This window comes from Plectropomus leopardus, chromosome 1 (genome assembly GCF_008729295.1).
Source record: "Plectropomus leopardus isolate mb chromosome 1, YSFRI_Pleo_2.0, whole genome shotgun sequence".
Lineage (NCBI taxonomy): Eukaryota > Metazoa > Chordata > Actinopteri > Perciformes > Serranidae > Plectropomus > Plectropomus leopardus.
This window is the reverse complement of record NC_056463.1, coordinates 18,189,543-18,210,765: the sequence shown is the minus strand read 5'-3', so window position 1 is coordinate 18,210,765 and position 21,223 is coordinate 18,189,543. Positions and strand designations below refer to the sequence as shown.

At 38.6% G+C, this 21,223-nt stretch overlaps 1 protein-coding gene across 1 annotated transcript; it reads left to right on the top strand.

Annotated features, from left to right (window-relative positions):
• Positions 1–213: 213 nt before the first annotated feature.
• Positions 214–20,715, top strand: stk33 (serine/threonine kinase 33). The gene is made up of 14 exons (XM_042487680.1): positions 214–267; positions 9,980–10,096; positions 10,650–10,763; positions 10,909–11,013; positions 11,197–11,335; positions 14,405–14,490; positions 15,135–15,222; positions 16,213–16,288; positions 17,472–17,584; positions 17,722–17,807; positions 17,894–17,966; positions 18,495–18,652; positions 20,031–20,117; positions 20,494–20,715. Exons 2-14 carry the CDS (start codon positions 9,980–9,982, stop codon positions 20,713–20,715), a joined length of 1,464 nt encoding a protein of 487 aa, XP_042343614.1. The 5' UTR covers positions 214–267.
• The last annotated feature ends 508 nt before the right edge of the window (positions 20,716–21,223 follow it).

Below are 21,223 nucleotides of genomic sequence, written 5' to 3'. Positions count from 1 at the left end.
GATACTTTACAGTTACCGTGCACGTTGTAAATTCGGTCACAGTCCTGTCGTGTTCACGTTTATCTTGAAAAGGTCTCATTATCACGTTGGTCTGCATACACGAGCCAGCAGGGGCGCTGCGAGCCCCGGACAGAGCGCACAGAGACGGCTCGAGGGAGCGCTGCTCATTCATAGGAGCTTTGTCCCTTTTCTCTTCCCCTAGTCACTCGCTGAAAAAGTTTTTGCTTGAAGACCAACCTGCTGAGTAAAAATGATCTACTCTGAGAGGTAAGAAACTTTTCTTGACTCTTTTATAAGCACCAGTTACATTGTTTTACAAGGTGCAAGCAAACGCGTGTTGTTTTAACCCGTCAATGTCTCGGTAAACGCAAACTTCATGTTTCGTTGCCATGACAACGCGTGGGGAACGCTAGCTTAGCTAAAAAATGATTATCAAAATGTCTACACTATTTTATGTTTTTACAAGTGCTTTCTTGAACTTATTTTATTGTAACGTTACAAGACGTTTTAACGGCGAAGTGACCGTGACTCAGTCGTCATGTACTATCCTGTACATGCATGACAGTATACCAGGCTGTTTAAATAGCTATCTGTAACAATATTAGCTTGCTCACGTGGTAAATACAGCTTTACTGTCGGCATTTCCCATGAACTGTAAACTAACGCTGCGAGAATATCTAGAACATTTAGAGCACAAAAATACCTTCACTGAGCCATATAGGTTAACTAACACAATAAGTTGAGGTTATTGCTATCCTAGTTTGAGCAGTCGATGTTAATATGTACAACACCTGAAGCATTTGTGCACTGAATATATTTTAACTACTGCTATCCCTGTCAGTAAGACCCCTACTGAAAAAGCACTGATTTTGAATTTTTGGTTCAGTTAAAGCCTCAGCATGTGTCACAATTTGGTAATTTTCGGATAGTAAGCCCCTGTTCATTCCTAGGACAACATTGCCTATCTCCACACTCTTTTAAGGGACTGTGCTTTATTTATCAGAGTAGGGGCTGCAGTGTGACTCCCCCACAGAGCTACAAATATTTTTCCTTGTACATCCCAGAGTTGCTGTGGCAAATTGCGTGACCCTCCTTTCCTCCACCATAAATAACCATATTTCACAGTTTCTGGCTAATTAAATGGTGTTATTTTTGTTATTTTTAAAGAAAACATGCCCTCCAAACCCACTTGTGGATTTTGGGGTTCTGAGGTTATTTTAAATAAATACAAAATACGACCATTTAAAGTTGAATGGCCCTTCCGTAAGCCAAATCAAAAAAACATAACTCCCTCCCCAGTGCTTAACAAATATTTGGAGTGCCTCACCTGTTTTTGGACCACCTCTTCCCCTTTCATAAATTATGAACAGTCCCTAAAAACTGCACTGCTCTTTCATTTTTGTTTAAATGCATTGTACATGATTTTAGAGTATTGTTTATACTTATGTTAGAATTTTCTTCCATGTAGATGCTTCTTGATTTATGTTGTACTTGTTTTTATTTAATTCTCTCATACTATATTTATATTGTGCATGAATATATCACAGCAAATTACTTGTGATTAAAACTTAGTTGGCAGCCAGCCGGGGGACCAATTGTGGCCCTTGACCCAATTTTAAATGGCCTGCGACTTGTTGTTCAAAATATGCTATAGGCAACCCACCACACAATACTGGTTACTCAAGCAAGGTTCACTCTGCATTTTTTCCCCATTCACCTGGCAGGACTATCATATAGTTTCTAGGTATGCACCAAGTAGAAACGACGCAGGCAGACCAATTGTGTTTTCATAAACAGTCAGCAAAAAAGCAAAAACCACACAGTAGATACTTCCTGTCACTGTAAAGAAGCAGTAAGTAAGTAGTACGCAGTAAGAAGCATACTGAATGCTTAAATACTTTTTCACTGAAATAACAGACTGTTGCACTCGAGTTTTTTTCATATGATGCAAGAGGCAAATGCCCCCCAGGTATTATAACAATGTCTAATTCTGGTCCCCCATTCAAACAATACCCCTGAGCCCAAGATCAAGTCATGACCAAAATCAGAGTGTATCAAGACTGAGACAAGACCATGACCAGACCAGTGTGATTGCTGGCTCACTCAGGATAAAATGTGGAGCATGCAAATCGAAGGCACTTATGGAACTGATTTGAAAAATCCACATTCCCATAAATACAGCCACAGAAAACATGAAAATGCATCTTTATTAACCTATTTTATTGCCATATATACTGTATATGTGTATGTTTAAGCACTATTAGAATGTCATGATAAAATAAACAAATGGCACTGCAGGGCTGAATTATATGTGTGGGGATGTTCCTTAACTATCTTTTTAAACACTTCTTTTTCTGGCACAGGCAATTTAATAAAATGCAGTTGTAGTTTTGACTGGCCTTGAAAGAAAATCCAGAGTTCTTGTTGTCTGGGGCTGACAAAAGACAGTAAAAGTGTGATACAGTCCAAGTCATGACTGAGATTTTCAAAAAGTGGTCTTGAGCCTGAGACTGATCTTGAATACTACAACACTGCTACTTGGCAATAAAACAGATTGTAATTTTGATAAACATTAGGTTGTCCTGCATCTTTTGTTCTATATCGTTCAAAATTTTTTTTTAGTGAAGAGCGTCAACGTTATCAGCTCGGCAGTTTGACAATGAATGATTTATAACTGAATGTGTAGACATCTGTGTATTCTGATATGAATGTGCTGAGTTCTCTCCGGGTTGTCATTGAAATGAATTTGATTTGTTCTTGTTTCTGCTATGGCCTACATTTTTCTAGATGTCTGCCCTCCTAGCTTCCCAAGGCTGAGCCCAGCAAGGGCAGAGATTAGCTTTAACCAGGATTAAACCAATGAGAAAATTTGAATTTGTTGGCCCTTATCTTCCAGCAACATGTGGAGTGCTCAGAGCAAATGGCAAAATTTGATCTTTTCCTTCCTTTTGGCAAAGCATGTTTTCTTGCCAGTAGAAACTTATCAAACATGACCATTGGAGACAGAAGGAATTCTTGGAGCGGCCTTTAAATGATTTGTTTATAGGGGCACTACATGCCTTAACGTTGCTTGCTTGCTCAGTGTAGGAATAGCTTAAAGCACCCCCTTTTTGTCCTGTAGCCATCAGCAGTCTGTATTTTCACAGCTCTTCAGTGCGTCTGTTGTATGCTTTAATGGTTTAATGTTGATGTGTTCTTGGTATATTACATTTTGACCACGGGCTTTGATAATCTCTCTGCATAATATTAAGAGTCACCTCATAACCTAGTGAAGTAGATGGGCTCTATATTTGCATTCTAAACATGCAATTTCTTGCCTCATCAGGTAATGTAATTCCACGCTTCATTAGGACTGTGAAGTTTATCATTTGTCATCAAAGCCAAGCTGTCAATAAATGATTAAGTTTCACATGAGGAAAATGTAATATTTGGGCTCAAGCAAAACGGATAGCAGAGTACATTTTAATTGCAGTAAGTAAGATTCTGTTTTTGTTTGATTTTCGGGCTATATTTTAGCGGCTGCTTGTTACAGCTTGAGGCGCCGTCATTAGAGAGCCGCTTAAGCCTAATTTATTCTGCTGTTTATTCCATCAAAGAAAGCAAAGGCCCTGCGCAATAATTGAATCGTCTAATATCTTGATGGTCTGGGTGAGATTGAAAAGTGGTAACTGTTTTGACACGGTGGTTTCAGCAGCATTGGCCTTTTCTTTCTGGGATACATCATTACTAGATTTTGGCATGTGGCAGTTGTTTTACTGGTGAGGGCCGCTTATGAACAGCGGTACGGCTGCAAAGAATGATTATGTTTATCATCAATTAATCTAGTCAGTGATTTTTGCAATCAATTGATTAACCACAACCAAAGATATTTTGGCATATCTTGTTTGCCCAGAACATCAGTCTAACTGTATAAACAGAAAAAGCTGGAAATTTGAAAAAGCTGAAACTAGACCCAGTTTCTTTCTTTTTTTTCTGGATATATGTTTAAAACAAACAGTTAACATTCACTTCAATTTAATGATCACATGACCAAAGTTGGTGAAATGTGTTTTTGGTACATCATAGTGACATACCTGTTCACAGCAGAGTTGCACATAGACAGACATCAGTTGGCAGCTATAAAACTCATATCACATTAAATTTGTTACAGTACTGGAATCCCTAACTTCTTTTCAGTGCCTTGAAAAATATCAATATTTGATACTATTTTCAACAACATGGGAAAAAAAACTGGCATTGAGGTCATAATATTATATATTCTAATCAAAAGATAAATATAGCAACTTGACAGTTACAACTTTTCTCCTTTTGGTTAGTAGCAGAGAACAGCAGAATGACTGTAGTAAACATTAACAAGAGAGAACAAAAAAGCGCAGTTGGTACCAGAGTACCTATACTGCAGAAAATAAGTATTCAAGCCATTTCAAGTCGTCAGAGCCGATATGAATCAATTAATATATATTTCTGACAACACTATATCGCACAGTATCACGCAATAATGATCACAGTATCACTGGGTAGGAAAAGAAAAGTGGATATTTAGGTGGATATTTAAGCGCATGGTGCAACGATGAAGTCTATTTTAGGGTAAAAAAGGCAAAATTCAGAGTCCTTTTTGCAGATGGAAAAAGCTGTTGCTGAAATAAGGTGTTCTGGCGAACAAAAATCCATGGGGCAAAAATTATGCTCCGTTTATTTTATATCGATCGACTCATCGATATATCGACTTATTGTTTCAGCCCTAAATGACCAACAGATACGACTTCCTACTTTAAAAGTGATAAATCAGCAGCAGCAGCAGCATATGCCAGGAAACAACAGAAGTTGCCATCTCTGAAACATTATCAGATTTTTTTTCCCTGTTCATTAGATTTATAGTGCGTGATCTAAATACCCCCGCAGGCTGAAGGCCGGATAGTTACTTTGCCTGATGGCCACTTCAGAAGGTCAGATGCAAGTTAGTAAACAAGCATTAATAATCGGTACTGTATAATAACTTAATTGCTTGTTTTCAACCTTTATACATTTGCTGTCCTCACTCAAAAGCCAAAGCAAGCCCTGCACTGGTGTGCAGAGGGGCCATTATAGTATTTGAGGACTTTCAAGGCTTAGGTTGGATCTTGAGGTGTTCTGGGATTCTTACTTTAAATATGCTCTATGTTGTTGCTATTCTATGCACTCTGGAAATGTTTTTACATTCAAAGTGCAAGCAAGTCCCAATTTGCTTTTATTGTGAGTTAGAAAGTGGCCGGTGGGTCAACTGACACCCTATCACAGGCTAAATCTGTCCCATGGACCATACGTAGAGTATTTCTGCTCTAGGGGCTAGTGGCAGTCTTTCTGACATCACGAGGGGAGAAAGAGTAAATACATATTACCTTGAGTTAATGAAAGACAAGCAGTTTTAAAGGGAAGAAAAGTCACACAGGATCTGAGTCATCCCTTGTATGTCCATGCTCTCATTGTTCCAAAGTGACATTGATTTTGTCTTCCGAGACAGTATCCCCCACACTCCCAGTCATTAGGCTCTACCTATATTTGTTCACTCAGTAGTGTAAATAAACACAAATTGCTGTCTGACAGAACGATGGAGAGATGAGGCAAGTATGGGCTTGACTTGTGATGAACCACTGGCTCTAATTACTTCCTGCTGAAACTGGAGATGAGGCCAACTCGGTATAAAAGGCGGACCACAGCCTGTGTCTGCCCAGGGTTGGGCTGCGCCCCGATGTTTGCTCATCTTTCTGTGTGTCTGCATGTGAACAAAGACCATTGTTTTTTGACATTGTTAATTTGTACTGTCTACTGTTATTTAGTAATTAATCGATGTAGTTAACCCTTTAAAACCTGAGCAAACTGTCTTGATTTTTTTTCAAAAACACAAGCAGAAGATAATGAGCAACTTGATAAGAATTGGCCCAAAAAGTAGCAAGAATTTAGAAATGTTAAGCAAAAAAAGGGAGGGAAAAAGAAAAAAGTAAAGTAAACCAACAACAACAAAAGAAATAAGAAAATTGCCTCAAGAAATCACTAGAAATAAAAATAATATTTTTTTCTCAGTAACATAATTTTAAATATACGAGTATAAGAATTAAAAATATACTTTTCTGGACATTTTTCCCTTTTTGGATATTATCTAGTAATTGTCCCACAGCTAATTTTAAGGTAATTTTCTTGTCACCTTTTACATTAAAAAAAAAAAATAATAAAAAAATCCCAATTTGCCAGACATTTCTTGCCATGTTGCTCATTGCCTTTTCCCTATGTTTACAAAAGAAATCAAACCAATGTGCTCAGGTCCCAAAGGTTGAATGCTTCTGAAAGGCGTCTAAATGAGAACAGCAAAACTGATGTTGGTCTAAAGGGTCAATAATTTATGTTTGGATCAACCCTCCATCTGTGTAGAGATGGGGAAATAGTCCAGTTTTGGTCTTTCAAGGAGATATTTCAAGTTAGCACTGCTGATAAAAGTACTTGAACTTAAGAATTTTGGCTTAATAGAAGGCATTTTATTTTAGGTGAGCAGGTGGCAGAGGGGCACCATTCTTACCCACCGCTGCTGAGAGTTTTTATTTCCAACAATTTGGTCATGCAGCAAACAAAACTGGCCAAGTTGCAAGCTGGAAAAGGATTGTGTCTGCATTAGCATTTTTTTAAACGTTGTTTGGTTCAGCTGCACTGAAGAATGGTGGGATTTGGAGGAACAGCAGGAACATCCTGCCTGTTACAGTCTGCCCTGCTGTTGAATCGTCTTAAAAGAATTGGCAGCTTCTCTTAATAGCATTTATGATTTCTAGGGCTGCTGCTTGAAAGTCAGAGAGTCAAATCATCAATCAGAGAACCTCAGCCAATTGAGATTGCTTTAAGTCGAGTAGTGGTTTTGGGGTTTTTTTTTTTGCATGTTAACGTGCTGTGCAGTGTATTTCTGGCGATGTTTTGTTCTCCAGATTTTGCTGAGGAGTAAGTGCTCTTGATTTTAAGGCTACTCTTCGGTACAAGCTGCTACAGACATGCAGACAGCAGCACAGAGAAGCAGAGTGGAGAGGGAGAGACCTTCTGCTTAGAGGTGGTGAATTTACAGTTTACAGCAAGTTAACAGGATACAGTCTCTGGCTTTTGTTTGGGATCTAGTGTTGGCAAAAAATGTTGCACATTTACAACCCATCGTTAGTGCATTTAGCTTGTTTACTATATTACGTGAATGCCACTGTCACACTGAATGTCCCGACGAGCCCCACTAAAAGTGTAAAACTTTGTATGGAAAACAAAAACGAATCGAATATTTGTATTGAACAGCCAAATGTGATTCAACTGGCATAATTCTAAGCGGGGTAGAGCCCTAACTGTTTTTTTTTCACTTGACAGTTGAGGTAAAGGAACTGTGCATATCCGTTTTTATTAGGATTCAAATGCATTGATTCTTGGGTGCATTTGAGGGCCAAGTCTGATCACTTTTGGGTTAATTTTCTTCCTGCAGCCCTTCAAGTCCTCAGCTGGTTGGTTGCAAGCTTCAGTGTAAAAACTTGAAGTAATTAAGTTAGAAAACAGAAACATGTAAGTAATCTAGTTTGCGTTTTGACCTGTAGTTTAATCTGTAATGTTAGAAATGCTGGTCTAGAGATTACAGATAGACAACCCCAGGCCTAAAGCAATTTAAGACCCATGTCTATTCGTGACCCTTTTTGAGGTCAGACTTCTCACCCCTCCTTGACCCTGATATCCAATTTCCTTTGCATTGGGGATCTGAGGCTAATGACCAGACACCTCTGTCTTAGAGACACCTGAGATGCACAGGACCCTCCTCCTCCAGTCAATAAGTCCCTGGTGATACACTCATCACATGCCCGTGTCTCCCACAAATGAGCTGTGATTGAGGTGATTGGAATTTCCAGATCCTGTCACAATCGTTTTGATTGGAAAATAGACAGAAGATAATGGGAGAGACAGGTCTGTTATGAGAGCCCTGTCAGGGCTAAAATAATGCATCAGAGTGAAGAGGTTAAAGACACCGCTTCCTTGTTAATAATTAATTGCTGTGCATGTGGTGGATCCACTTCATCGCTCCCAGTCATCATTTGATAATTGCTTTACATTTAATTTGGCTTTAGATACTGTTTTTCAAGCTGGGTAAATTGTGCTTAAAGGTAATATGGGCTCAGACAGAGTCAGCAGTTTGGTCATAAACCAGCGATAAAAAAAGTTAGACGAGAGGTAGTAAATATTCAGTGATGTATTCTACTTCTTGAGGTGTAGACATCTTTAGTTTTGTTACTTTTTTAAAACACCAACCAATGCACTAATTTAAAAATAGTGTTTTCAGTATGGGTAAATTAAGCTTTTGAAAGCAGTGATGATTGCTTTTATTAACAAATTGGAAGAAAAGCTGTAACCGTTTCTGGAAAAATGTTATCATCTCAGATAGTGCTGAAACAAATTAGTTTATTGCAAGTTTAATGCCATTGGAATTTGGATTTTCGGTCGTCTAAAAGTTGCAGTGGTGACAATATAAGACCAGCTACTGTATTGAGTTGCTAAAAGCTGTTAAGTAAACTGCAACATGAAAAAATGAGAGAACTTACAGCAGGACTGGTCTTGTCTTGACCTTGTCTTAGTTGGCAAAAAGATGTTTGTCAGTCTGTCTTTTTTATGGTTTGGCATGGGCTTTTAGCAACCAGTATTTAATACAAATTGATACAATATTGTGAAAGTGTGTTGGCCTATAATAAACACAGGATTTTAAGAAATCCCTCTCCATGACAGCATTCACACTGAGATTTTTCTATGACAGTAAATAATGAAATGATCAAAGAAATGTTGTTATTATTACCTCTGCCAAGGAGGAAATGTTTTCGGGTATGGTTTGTCTTGTTTGTCAGCAGAATTATGGAAAAACCACTGGCCTGATTTTTTAAACTTGGTGATAGAGTGTAGCATGGGCAAGCAAAAAACATTTTGTTTTACTTTTGTTAACAGTACGAGATGGGGCATTTGGCCTTGGCGGAATAAATACCTCATGTCTTAAAATCCAGTGGGTTGTAGTAACGTTCAATAATAAACATTGGCAATTATAGAAATACGATGACTTCATGTCAGAATTAACATTCATGTGTTCCAGTGGTCCTCTTGGGTGGCCTTTGTAATTAGTTGCGCAAATGTAATTTAAAAAAGGAGTCATGATGGAGCACTTGGGGACAGTAAACAGTACAAATGTAACAATGCTTTTTTCTCAAAATAAGGCTATGGAAACGTAAATACACACATATCATGCAACTAATTATCATTTCCTCACATCCAAATGTGAATTGTCTGCAATAAAGTCAACCAGAGAAAAATGTTCAGTTGATACTTCACGAGAACAAGTAATAGTATTGACTGCAATTTAAAAATATAATAAATGCATAGCTGGGATGATGAGACTTCTGCTAGGCACAACCAAATTTTGACATCATTCTAATAGTTTTAAAAAATATATCCAGAAGTAGGCCTTTATAGCAGTTACACTAGCAAATTTACATTAGGACGACAGCTGACAATTATTTTCATTATCTATCAATATGCCCATTATTTTCTTGATAACTCAATTTATCAATAAAATGTCAGAAAATATTAAAACATGCTATGTAATCCTGTGTAATTTCCCAGAGCCAGAGGTAAGGTCTTAAAATTGTATATTTCATTCATCCAACAATCCAAAAAACAAAGGTATTCAGTTTATGATGTTTGAAAAAATATATATATATATTATCATGTTTAAGAAGCAAAGAAAATGTTTGTCTTTTTTTGCTCAAAAAGATGAAATGATTATTTGATTATTATCACATATAGTAGACTGGATCATTTGGCTTAATAGAGTTCTGCACTCTTCAAGTGTCCATCTAGTTTGAAAAGAATTTCTGGAATTCCTGTCATGGACAGATTGCGTCCTTTGGCCTGACAAGGAATTTCAGAGATAATGATTGCGCTCTCCTTCCATCTCTAGATGACAAAAGCCTATGTTAGGGGATTGGGCATGAACATGGTGTCCCCGCGGACCAGCAAAGATACACTGGAGAGGAATGTACCTTTCATACGTCTGCAGGATGATGCTGACCTCAGGGTATGGAAAGCTTCTTTACATGATTTCACTGCAGTCCTGTGTTGTGCTATGGGGAAACCACTGAGGAAGAAGTCACATACACTCACTGGTGACCTCTATAGTGCACTCTTATCTGCACCAGAAGAGGATCAAACTTCACTTTGCTGCTGTATAGAACCCCTTCATTGGGGAATTTGACTGCTCCCTTTGCCAAATCCAAAACAGCCAGTGCTCAGCCTTGCATGCACACAGATAATGATCAAGTTAATTAGACCTGAGATTGAACGAACTGCAACAGCAACTTAATCATTTGTAACTTGATTAGAAATACTATATTCTGCATCTCCAGAGACCTGAAAATGTTGCAAGTTTTTTTTTTTTCAGAGAGCTTGAAATTAGGATGTACTTTGAAATTTAGGTCTTGAGTTAAAACGTAATGTTTCTGTAATCCAAAACCGTGTAATGATCCCAAAGTCTTAAACACAAGCTTAAGGGAAATCCTCTGCTCTCTCTGACTGACAGTGAGCAGGTGTAGATTACAAATGTATTAATGTTTTCTTTCTCATCCCCATAGGAAATCTATGAATTTGGAAGGAAATTGGGGCAAGGTAGCTTTGGAGTTGTTTATGAAGCCACTCACATTGGGACACAGACAAACTGGGCTATTAAGGAGGTTTCCAAACCAGCGGTGAGTGCATTTGGCATCCCTCTGTGAGGCCTTTTTTTACGTGATAAAAAGTTGCGCCAATAAGAGTTTAATGCTAAGAGAGAAACAAATGACCACAGCCATGCTGAAACTCCATCAGCTGTGATTTGCCTTTCTGTCATTTCAGGCAGGAAGTTCAAAATCAGAGATGCTGGGGCAAGAAATAAACATTCTCAAAGAAGTGAATCACGCTCACATAATACATCTTCAGGAAGTCTACCAAACAGCAAAGGTGAGCACTGCTGACCTGTAAGTAACAATTTTAAGTAAGTCTAATAAAGAGAGTGGGCTATGTGTGATGCATGTGACATATCAAAGTCTCTTATTTCTGTGCGTCTCTGCATCCATATTACCAATAAGCACAGGCCAACCAACTGTATGGTCAGATGCATTTAGTTTTTTTTCTTTTTTCTAGAAGACTTACTTGGTTACGGAACTGTGCAGTGGAGGTGAACTGAGGCAGCTGTTGCAACGGAAAAAGTTCCTGACGGAGGAAAAAACAAAGCACATCATCCGTAGCTTAGCTGACGCCATTGTCTACCTTCACAAAAGAGGTAATGTCATTCTACACATTGACATTTTGGAACTGTTACAAATAATCTTAACATTAGCTGGAAATCTAGCTTTTGATGACCTCCAGTGATTAGAGTCATCACTTCACCTTGAAATCAATGTTTACAGGTGTGACAAAATACAAGTGTGGTTACTATTGCAACAGACATGACCAGAAGACAAGACGAACAATTCAGTAGAATCAAATGCACTGCATTTGATTCTACTAAATTCCAGTAGAGGCAGGCAGGAGGAACATTATTTTTTTTCATAAAAGTTACCAACTGGAGCTTTAACTTACTTCCATTGATTGTAAAAAAAAATAAATAAAAAAAAATAAAGAGGAAAAGAAAAAGGATGCAGCCACAGTGATGTCATCCATTGGTTTGTAGACTCACGTTTTGAAGCCTTGAGTTTGGCATTTCAGTCATGCCATCTTGGACTTCGGGGGCCTCGCAGACAAGGTGTTGCTACTTTTAGCCCTAAAGAAAATGGAAATGTGTGAGTTAAAATTCATCCCCGGTTCAGTTGTTTTGAATGGAGAAATTAGCTCTAGAAACCAGAACTGTTTTTTGTACAGGCTGTAAACATGTTTATTTCTGCTGTAAAGTTGGGCATTTTAACAGAGGGATCTACGAGGACTGACTTGCTTTTAGAGCCAGTCTCAAGTGACCATCTGAGGAACTATAGTTTTTGGTTCTTCGGTGTTGGCACTATTTTTCAGCCCTGAGGGTTGCAGCTTGGTTACATTTTTTCACAGTAATTGCACTTTTATGTGGCTGAGGCAGAATTAGATTCTGTTTTAGTTTTGGGTGTTTAATATTTTTACATTCAGTGCAAAGGTGGATTGGGAAAACACCTTGCGTCTGGCTCAGGCTGTGTTTTGTATAACATGTGCTTCAATTAAGTTATAATAGTCGGTGATGTCATTATTTTACTCAAATTGTGTTGCCCTCAGTGACGTGAGATATCTTGCCATTCAGTCATTATAGAAGTGTGGCTCATTTTGATAAAAGAGCAACAATAAACAATTTCCTGAGAAAAACACATGATCCACATTTTAATTAAATCTGCATGTTTTATTGGAAATGCTGTTTCCCCTTTTAATGGTGAAATCTGTGGTTAGAGGTAATTTAGGACATTGCCTGGCAGTGAGGCATCATTACATGTGGTTAATGACTAATTTACAACAAGCCAGGGAGCAATACTGATTAATAGGTGTGTTCTCACATGGAAAGTCCCTCTGTGCTGGTTTTCCTGCCCTCTATAGAGACTAATGACACTAATAAGAAAGCGCCAGCTTTGAATATCCAGAACCCTTTTCGTCAAATGACCACTCATGAAGCTTTAACATTTTTGCTGTTCTTTATCAGACTCAGCTGCCATTTGTCAGGAGTTACTAGAGTGATTAAAATATAAAGCACCAAAAAAGATGTTATCCTTGGTAATAATGACGCGGCATGCTCTGGGCACTATTTATTAAATAACCAAAAGAAAGGAGTGTACATTAAGGAGTGTAATTTAAATTTTTTATGTCGCTCTATCAAAGCAAGACATTTTTTTGGATATGAAATTGAGAGTTCAGCTGCCAGCAAACAGTTGAGTAAAAAATGGATAAAGCAAAAGAGAACATTTTCAGGTGTTTGTTTTATGCACACCAGTTGGTCTGACTTACCTTTTACACACCATCCACACTGTTATAATTGGTTGCTTCAAACAGTGCAGTGAAAAGGACTGCCCAGGGCAAACTGTGTTTTTCCTCCTGCCTTCTCTCACTCCACCAAGTTTTGTTAACGAGGCCCATCAGCCCGGCCCACTGTAAGTAAGGTAAATAGATGACTCTGTTAGTGTAAAACATACCGTCGCTGTTGTGGTGACAGACATTTGCAGATCGTGTTCCACTTACCTCTGATCACAGACTTTAATCTCTTCAGAGCTCTGCTCCTGACTTTAGATTTACCTATGGATCATTTTGGTATTATAGTGACAACTGCAGAATTCTGTGATACTTCTCAGTGAGTTGTGGTTCTCACTCATTGAATCTATTGTTATTTGTTAATATAAAAATATTGATTTGAATATTGATTACAGCAACTACTTGTCACATACATCACACTTTGGAGAAGCTACTTTGAAAGCATAGATTTGCAAGTTACCATTGACTCCACACTGGAGAAGTGAAACTACAGCAAAGCTAATTTATAGAGTGGGGATGTGCACAATTAGCCAACTAAATGAATAAATGTTGCCTCTCTCGCTAGTCGGCACCAGAAATACACGTTGGTTTTTGTTATTTTAGAAAAAAAATGTTATTAATGTAATGTAATGTACATTTAAATCACATATTAACATATATTGTTGGTTTTTTTTTGTTTTTTCTTGTTTTGTTTTTGGTGAAAGGTAGGCTGTAGGCTGTATGCAATGTTATTGCGTTCACTCTCTGAAAATCCTGTTGTCATAATGAGGCACATTTTCCCATAGAATTATTTACTGTAAGCTTTTATTTTGTGAGTTGTTGTCAAGTTTTAAAAACTATTGTGCAATATTCATAATGTGTGCATAATTTCAGCGGCACTGAAAATATTTTTTTGGTAATTGAAAAATGTTTCAAATGGCTCTTGAGATTGACGGAAGATTTTTCAGATTGAATTGTGATCAATTTTGACTGTTTCCTGAGTTTTCTTACTTTTAGACTAGTATGACTAGTCTAAGTTAAAACTTGCCTTTAAACATCAGAGAAATTAGATGATAGAATAATCCCTGCTAGAGAGAAATCGAGTTCACTGATTCACTTAAGATGCTATGGTGAAATGAAAATAAAATATAAATTCCTTTCCTTTTATGGACCAAATTTGTTTGTAGTTTCAGTACCACACAAAAAATAGCCAAAATCTTATTGAACTACTTGAATCACTGTGCAAATATGAATTCAGTTTAACTACTAGCAAGCTGCTTCAAAATGTTGTCAAACTATTATTTTAATTACATGTAGTTTGCTTGTCCCAATACTGCATATATCCATGTCAAAACTATTGTGACTGTGTTAAAGTTTTCCTCCAAACATTTTACAGATATCGTACACCGGGACTTGAAACTCGAGAACATTCTTGTGAAGAATTATCTTGGCAAGGACGATAATGGCAGGATTAATATCAAGGTACGGTGGCGACACAAACTGAAACCTTCCATCACCGCTACTATCTCTGTCGGACCGGGTACAAGCCTCTGATGGGCACTTTTTCTTCGCCCACTATCTCCTCTATATTTAGTAAAGGCTTTAAATGCTGCCTCATTATGACAGACTCCCTCTGGTCTTCCTTTACAAAAAGAGACTCAACTGTATCTTTAAACAAATGACCAGCTGAGCACAACATGTTGTCTGCACTGACAATGAGCAAGCCAAAGCAGATACCTGGTGTGCGAGCTAAAACAAGGCTAGACCGCAGCGCAAATGTCCCTGTCTCTCTGTTTTTCTTACCTCGTCTCACACACAAACACAGGCACCCACATACTGTACATGTTGTCAGACAGTGTTGTTGTGGCACAGCATAAATGACTTTTATTTCACAGGCGTTTGTATTCTCTTCTGGATTTTTTTTCTGCTTTTGTAATGATGTGATACCCCTTTGTAAGTGTTTGGGCCCGTACAGCCTGCTGTTGCTGTTTATGTGAATCGTCAAGGATCAATGTTTGTGCTCAATCTTGAGGCTTTTTTCCTAACAAAAAATTTGATGTGGGTTCTGTTAGCTAAATCATGTTTTTTTGTGTCACCTCTTTTCTTATATGCTGTTCTCTACCTAGGTGACAGACTTCGGACTATCGGTGAAGACAGGTGGTGTAGGGATTGAGAACATAATGAAGGAAGCTTGTGGGACTCTTACCTATATGGGTATGACATCTATATTTCCTACAGCATGCCAGTTAACTGCACACATGACTACAGGGATACAGCTCAAAGTCTGAATGAGCGGTGTAGCTGCCCTTTGCCACACCCTCAGTATAGGGTGCATAAGTTGGACATTTGTAAATTCCATGCATAGTGCTTTTGATTGGGTAAGCACACAGTGAGTGTAATTCTATTTTTGCATGTGGGATGTATCAGGTGTATTTTATATCCATACTCATCATTACATACCTATAGTGGTGCTCTGAAGCAATGCTTTTATGAGCAGATCTCTATTTTGTTTGCATCTTGTGCTCTAATAGCAAGCCCACATTACTGAGGAGCAAGCTACAAAATGATATATATTAACATCCATTTCTACACTGATATGTAGTACACTGCATACACTATGCACTTAATTGCGTAAGTGCACAAATTTTGACAAGGTAGTGTCACAAATCAAACATGGTGTTGCAGACTTACTGAAAGTTACGATCACAACAGTTGACACAGGTGTGGACCGGCCATTGGGAAGTCTGTGAATTTTCCCAGTTAGCTGGACTTATGCGGCCCTAGTCCAGCTGGATGGGTCAAGGTCAGAGGAAGGGAGGAGGGGTGAGGGGGGGCGGCTGAAAAAGTGGAGCTGAAGAGACAGACTCATAAAGTTACAATAAGTTATTAGCTAACAATCTACCAGTCTTTTGTTGTTTTGGGCACTCTTCCAAACCCGTTTTTAAGCCTGTATCCAAGGGTAATAAAACCCAGTCCTCTGATTAAACTTCAGCCACCGTGTCCTCAGCATACAGCTAGCTTTGGCTAGTGTGCTTTTGTGAGTGTGCTAATGACACATGATACAAATAATATGGGATCAGTTTATTGAAATGTTGCTCTGCAGCACCACTGGTGGTCAACTACTTTCAACAAGTAGTTTTGATCCCAGAAATGTCTATATCTCAGAGAAAAAAAGTTATACATTTGTATATGTGTGAATTTCAGCACCTGAAATGATGAGCGGTCGGGGTTACAGCCAGTGGTGTGATGTGTGGAGCATAGGAGTTGTTATGTACATATTGTAAGTACATACACACACACACACACACACACACACACATTTTACATATACATTTAACACATACATACATACACGCATAGGGGCGGGGGATAAAATCGATTCACATAAGAATTTTCGATTCGCGTTTTTAACGATTCAGAATCAGTTCAAAAATCCTAAACATCGACTATACTCTATATCTACTAAATAGTCTATTCTTAACCCTCTAAAATTTTGAGCATTTAGAAAAGTCTTAGTATCTTTGTCACCTTACTTTTTCGCCAGTGAAAGCTGCCGGCTGTGCCGTTCAGAGGGATTTCTCCGATGCATCGTAGCTCTTTTAGAGGCCTCGGTATCCAGCCTGGGAATTCGCGTGTTTTACGGGACCTTGTTCAATAAACCGTGATGATAGCTCCGATATTGGGTGTCTTCCGTCCATATTTCGTCCATATTTCGATGATAAAAGTGCATTGGCATCGATGCTAAACGCCATATTGGTTTCCCATGGTTCCTTTGGACAGAGGTCAGAGGTTTGTTTCGGTTGTCCACCAATCGGAAGATGATCCCACGCTTTGTATCCGTATACGTATGCCACACGTCATCTAGAGCAAACTGCACTCTGATTGGTCAAATCCTACTGTATGTAACGCTCTGCGTTATTGGTAGCGCCTCGTGCAGTAGAATAAACGCTGGTAGCCCCTATAATAATAACAACAATAATAATAATAATAATAATAATAATAATAATAATAATAATAATAATAATAATAATAATAATAATAATAAATAATAAATAATTAATAATTAATAATTAATAATTAATAATAATAATGAGACAAGGGTAAATCAGGAGACAGTCTAACAAGCAGGAGGGCTCATATGGATGTAAACTCTTTGTTCACTGCAGGCAGAGCAGGCAGGAGAATCAGGGCCCTCTCTGAAGTGTCAGTGATGTGGCCCTCTGCAGTATAACAGATAGCAGTTGCTTTGCAGAATGGCACAGATAATGGGATACACAAACAACTGCATCACTTTTTTTTTGGAAAAGTGTGTCCATAACATAATATGCCACTGGTAAAACAGACTGGAGTAGATCCTAATCGAATGGTGAGATACTGAAAGATTCACACCCCTACAAACACATACATATATACAAACACAAACACGCAGTGAATACATGTATCTGAGCTGTGTGTCCCTGTAGGCTATGTGGGGAGCCTCCGTTTGTGGCCAAAACAAGGGACAAGCTCCTTGAGGAGATAAAGAACAAAGAAGTCAAATTTACTCAGCCCATCTGGGACACAGTCAGTGATTCAGGTGACACTTGCTAATAAATAATTAATACATTTAATCTTGGATAAAGGAGAAAGCAGTGCAGGATATTATATAGATACAGATTTACTGTTCTATTTGTTACTAACAAACTTACCATTGTCTTGCATCCACCTCAACAGCAAAGAATATACTGACTTGCCTTCTGAAGGCGGACCCCGCCTACCGCATGTCCGCTAATCAGCTACTAGAAACCCCGTGGATCACAGTAAGGCAATGATTATTCCGGATGCATTCATAAACTTTACTTAATGAGTTGCACAAGGAGCTCTTACAGGGTGCTTTGTCCAACAGGGTGACACTAATGTGCCTGAGATGCCGTTCAATGTGATGGAGATGATGCGCAACGACCTGGAACAGAAAGAGAGTAAGATGAAGATTAACTCATTCAAATAACTTAATCCAGGTCATGAGCATATAATTTGAATAAACAGCATTGTGCAAGTGATTATAAGTCAATGTGTTATGGTATACAATATGAATGAAATGGATGAAGAGAAGAGAAAACAATTTAAGGTTAGTCTTTTAAACTGAGTGAGAATTAACAGGAAATGTAGCACGGAGCATAGGATTATTTTGATTACCTGCAGTTTACGTTGTATTTCTACAACAATGTGTTGGGGTGTCCTGATAAACGATTCCAAAAGCTGGTAAGACAAAATTACTCTCACCACAAATGGCTGTGCAGTACCCAGTACCACTTGATATGTCAAAGTTAAGACGGAAGGTCAAATCAGTAAAATCTACACAGTTAGTGGTTGTAATATGTAAATATGAGGCATTTGATTATCACTCAGTGGAGAGAACCGAGGTACAATGAGGCAGAGGAGGAATGGAGGGAAAAAAATAAACCAATGCCACATCATATTGATGTTATTTAATTTGTCTACAATAGGAACAAGGACTCTGGAGGACTTGTCCCTCAACTCTTTTGAGGGCACACTGGACCCCACCCCGCTCCCCTGGGTAGCCTCAACAGAAACTGACAGCAACTGCGGGAGCCACACTGTGAGAGACAGCAGCTCCTGCACACCCTCCATATCTACCAAGCCGGTACTGCTCAGATCTGCATTTTGACCTCAACTACCTATGTGTTTTTGTTTTTTTTCTTACGACTGTAACGTCATACGGTTCCTGACTAATCAATGTCAAGTCACTACTTCATGTACTCTAATGTCTGCTTACACATCACTTAGCTCATGTATTAATTAGCTTATTTTTTTAATTAAGACTCTCATGAATCTCATGAATGAAGAATCTCATGAAAGCTTGGGTAGGCAAAAATCTGAGATAGGTAAGAGAAAATGTCAAAACTTGACAATACACCCACTCCTACTGCCCTCTCCTTTCTGTCCTAAGCCCCTCCCACCACATGACCGACCATGGGCATATGCATGCGTCTCAGACAGTAACTCAGTCTTTACCTTACACTGATCTATAATCATTGTCGAGTTGCCCACACAGACAGAGCCTTAGCTGAATAAAGTGTGAACATGAGTCTCTGGCTGTTTAGCAGAAGACTAAACTATCAGCAACATGTCATGTCCATCTAATTTTGCAGATACAGAAATGTGTTTTATTTTTGTTTATTGTCCGACTCTTAGTCTTGCTCTGCAGTGTAGGCAGCTGTTGCCAAGGCTGGAATAGCGACAGCCATTGCGTCAGGCTTTTACAAAAGGGACGTTCACATGCATCTGCATTTGTCAAACAGCCAATAGGAACGCCCTCTCTCTGAAATGACCTGTGATTGGTAAAAGTCTCCCATCACCGTCTAGACTTGCTAAAGCCTGAAAACTGAGCCAAGAGGAGGTTTAAAAGTCCACTTGAATTCCAATATGCTCAAAGTTTAATATGGGATTTGGCCAAATGATGTTAAAATAAAACTGCCTACCCCAGCTTTAAGTATATAACGCAGCATTTAGAGTAAAACCTCCTGTTTTTTAAGTTGTTTAAATTTTATGTCATCATTAATAATCACTTTTAGTCACCAACGTACAGAGCTCATATGGGTTATCAACCATAATAGCAAGACCTCTAATAATCCTCTAAGAAAATAACATGGAAAATGTGAAGGTAACTACCTAATTATTTTTGTAATGCACTTTATGGTTTGGTACTTTTAAACTCCCTAAAGCTGCAAATAGTTTTATGGGGAAGTTATAAATATACAACATCTTGTGGGTGTGCTCATGCTGCATTCTTGCATCAGTTTCTGATTTGTTAATATCGTTAATGTCAGTATCCAAATGCCAATTATAATTATGAATCTCAGTGTTCAAGAGACTGGTTGGAAACAAAACAAAAACAGATTTTTCCTTTTAAGTAAACTACCATTCAATAAGTCAGCCCTTAATAACTATGTATAGTCATGGAGTCCAGCTATCAATCTCTCATTTTTTCCTTTGTGTTATCCTTGTATCTTGGAACATAGATTAAAGAGAGTGGTGGCGCCGTCCAGCAGGACAAACACAAAAACAGCTCTGAAACAGCGGGACAGCCTCAACCCTCCACCACACAGGTTTGCAAAACCTCCTACAACTTCAGTTCAATCTTGATTTATCATTTATTCTAAAGTCTTGCATGATATTTTCAGTTGCACTCAACATATCCTGTACTTTTTAATTAACTGGATATTGGTCTACATTTAAAAACAACAAATATCTAACAAAAACAGCTGTGCTTTTTAAAAATTTTAAACACAAGCTCTCTCATTTGACTGCCTGTGTGCCTTCATTTTGCCATGCCTACTGCCTCTCACATTCAGTTACCACTAGATGGTGCCAGATTCACCTCTTACACAAAATGGTAATAAAGGTGTAGCCATGCAGCTGTTTTAAAATGGATGTGATACTTAATTCTGTTATGTAAGAAGAATATGAATCTTATCCCTGCAGTCTCATGCCAGTGTAAAAACCTCGACACAGCCAAGTGCAAAGCAGCGCAAACCTCGGGACAAGAAGGACATCAGTGCAGGACAGAAACCAACATCTGAGCTCAGTAAGACAGACGACCACAGACCTTCTACCTCTGGTACAAGTAGGACTGGCACCCGCAAACTACCAATACCCTTTCAGAATATAACTAAAATACGAGCCATATCACATGAGAAACAGTGAGAGATAATACAAGTGATTGAGCATTCAAGAGAAAAACCAAGCTAGAGATGGAAGAGATGGATGTTATTAATGCAGTTCTGTTTATTTTATGTAATTTTGTGATTTAGCAGCGATGTGAATGAAACTGCTGTCAATGGTGCAAACTTTATGGTGACAACCAAAGACTGAGCAGTGACAGCAGTGTCAAATAAATGGGCCTCATATTCAGGTGTGAAAACAGTACAAGGACTCCACTGCAGCTGAGGGTTCAGCCTCAGCAGCGCCTCGTGCCAAAGGAAAGGGCCTCGGTCCGAGGTGTTCCCTGGCTGGAGCCAAACTGCTAGACAAATGCTTACTGTTGCACAGCCAACTGTTTAAGAACGTCATGCAGCCCAAATACAGGCTCACACCTTTTTATAGTTGCCGGCAAACACACAGATTGAGTCTGTTTTTTCAGATATTACAGGTGGCATCTGGCTGAAGGATTTTTTGTTTTGTTTTAGAAAGCGGTGACCTAGAGTTAGTCAAG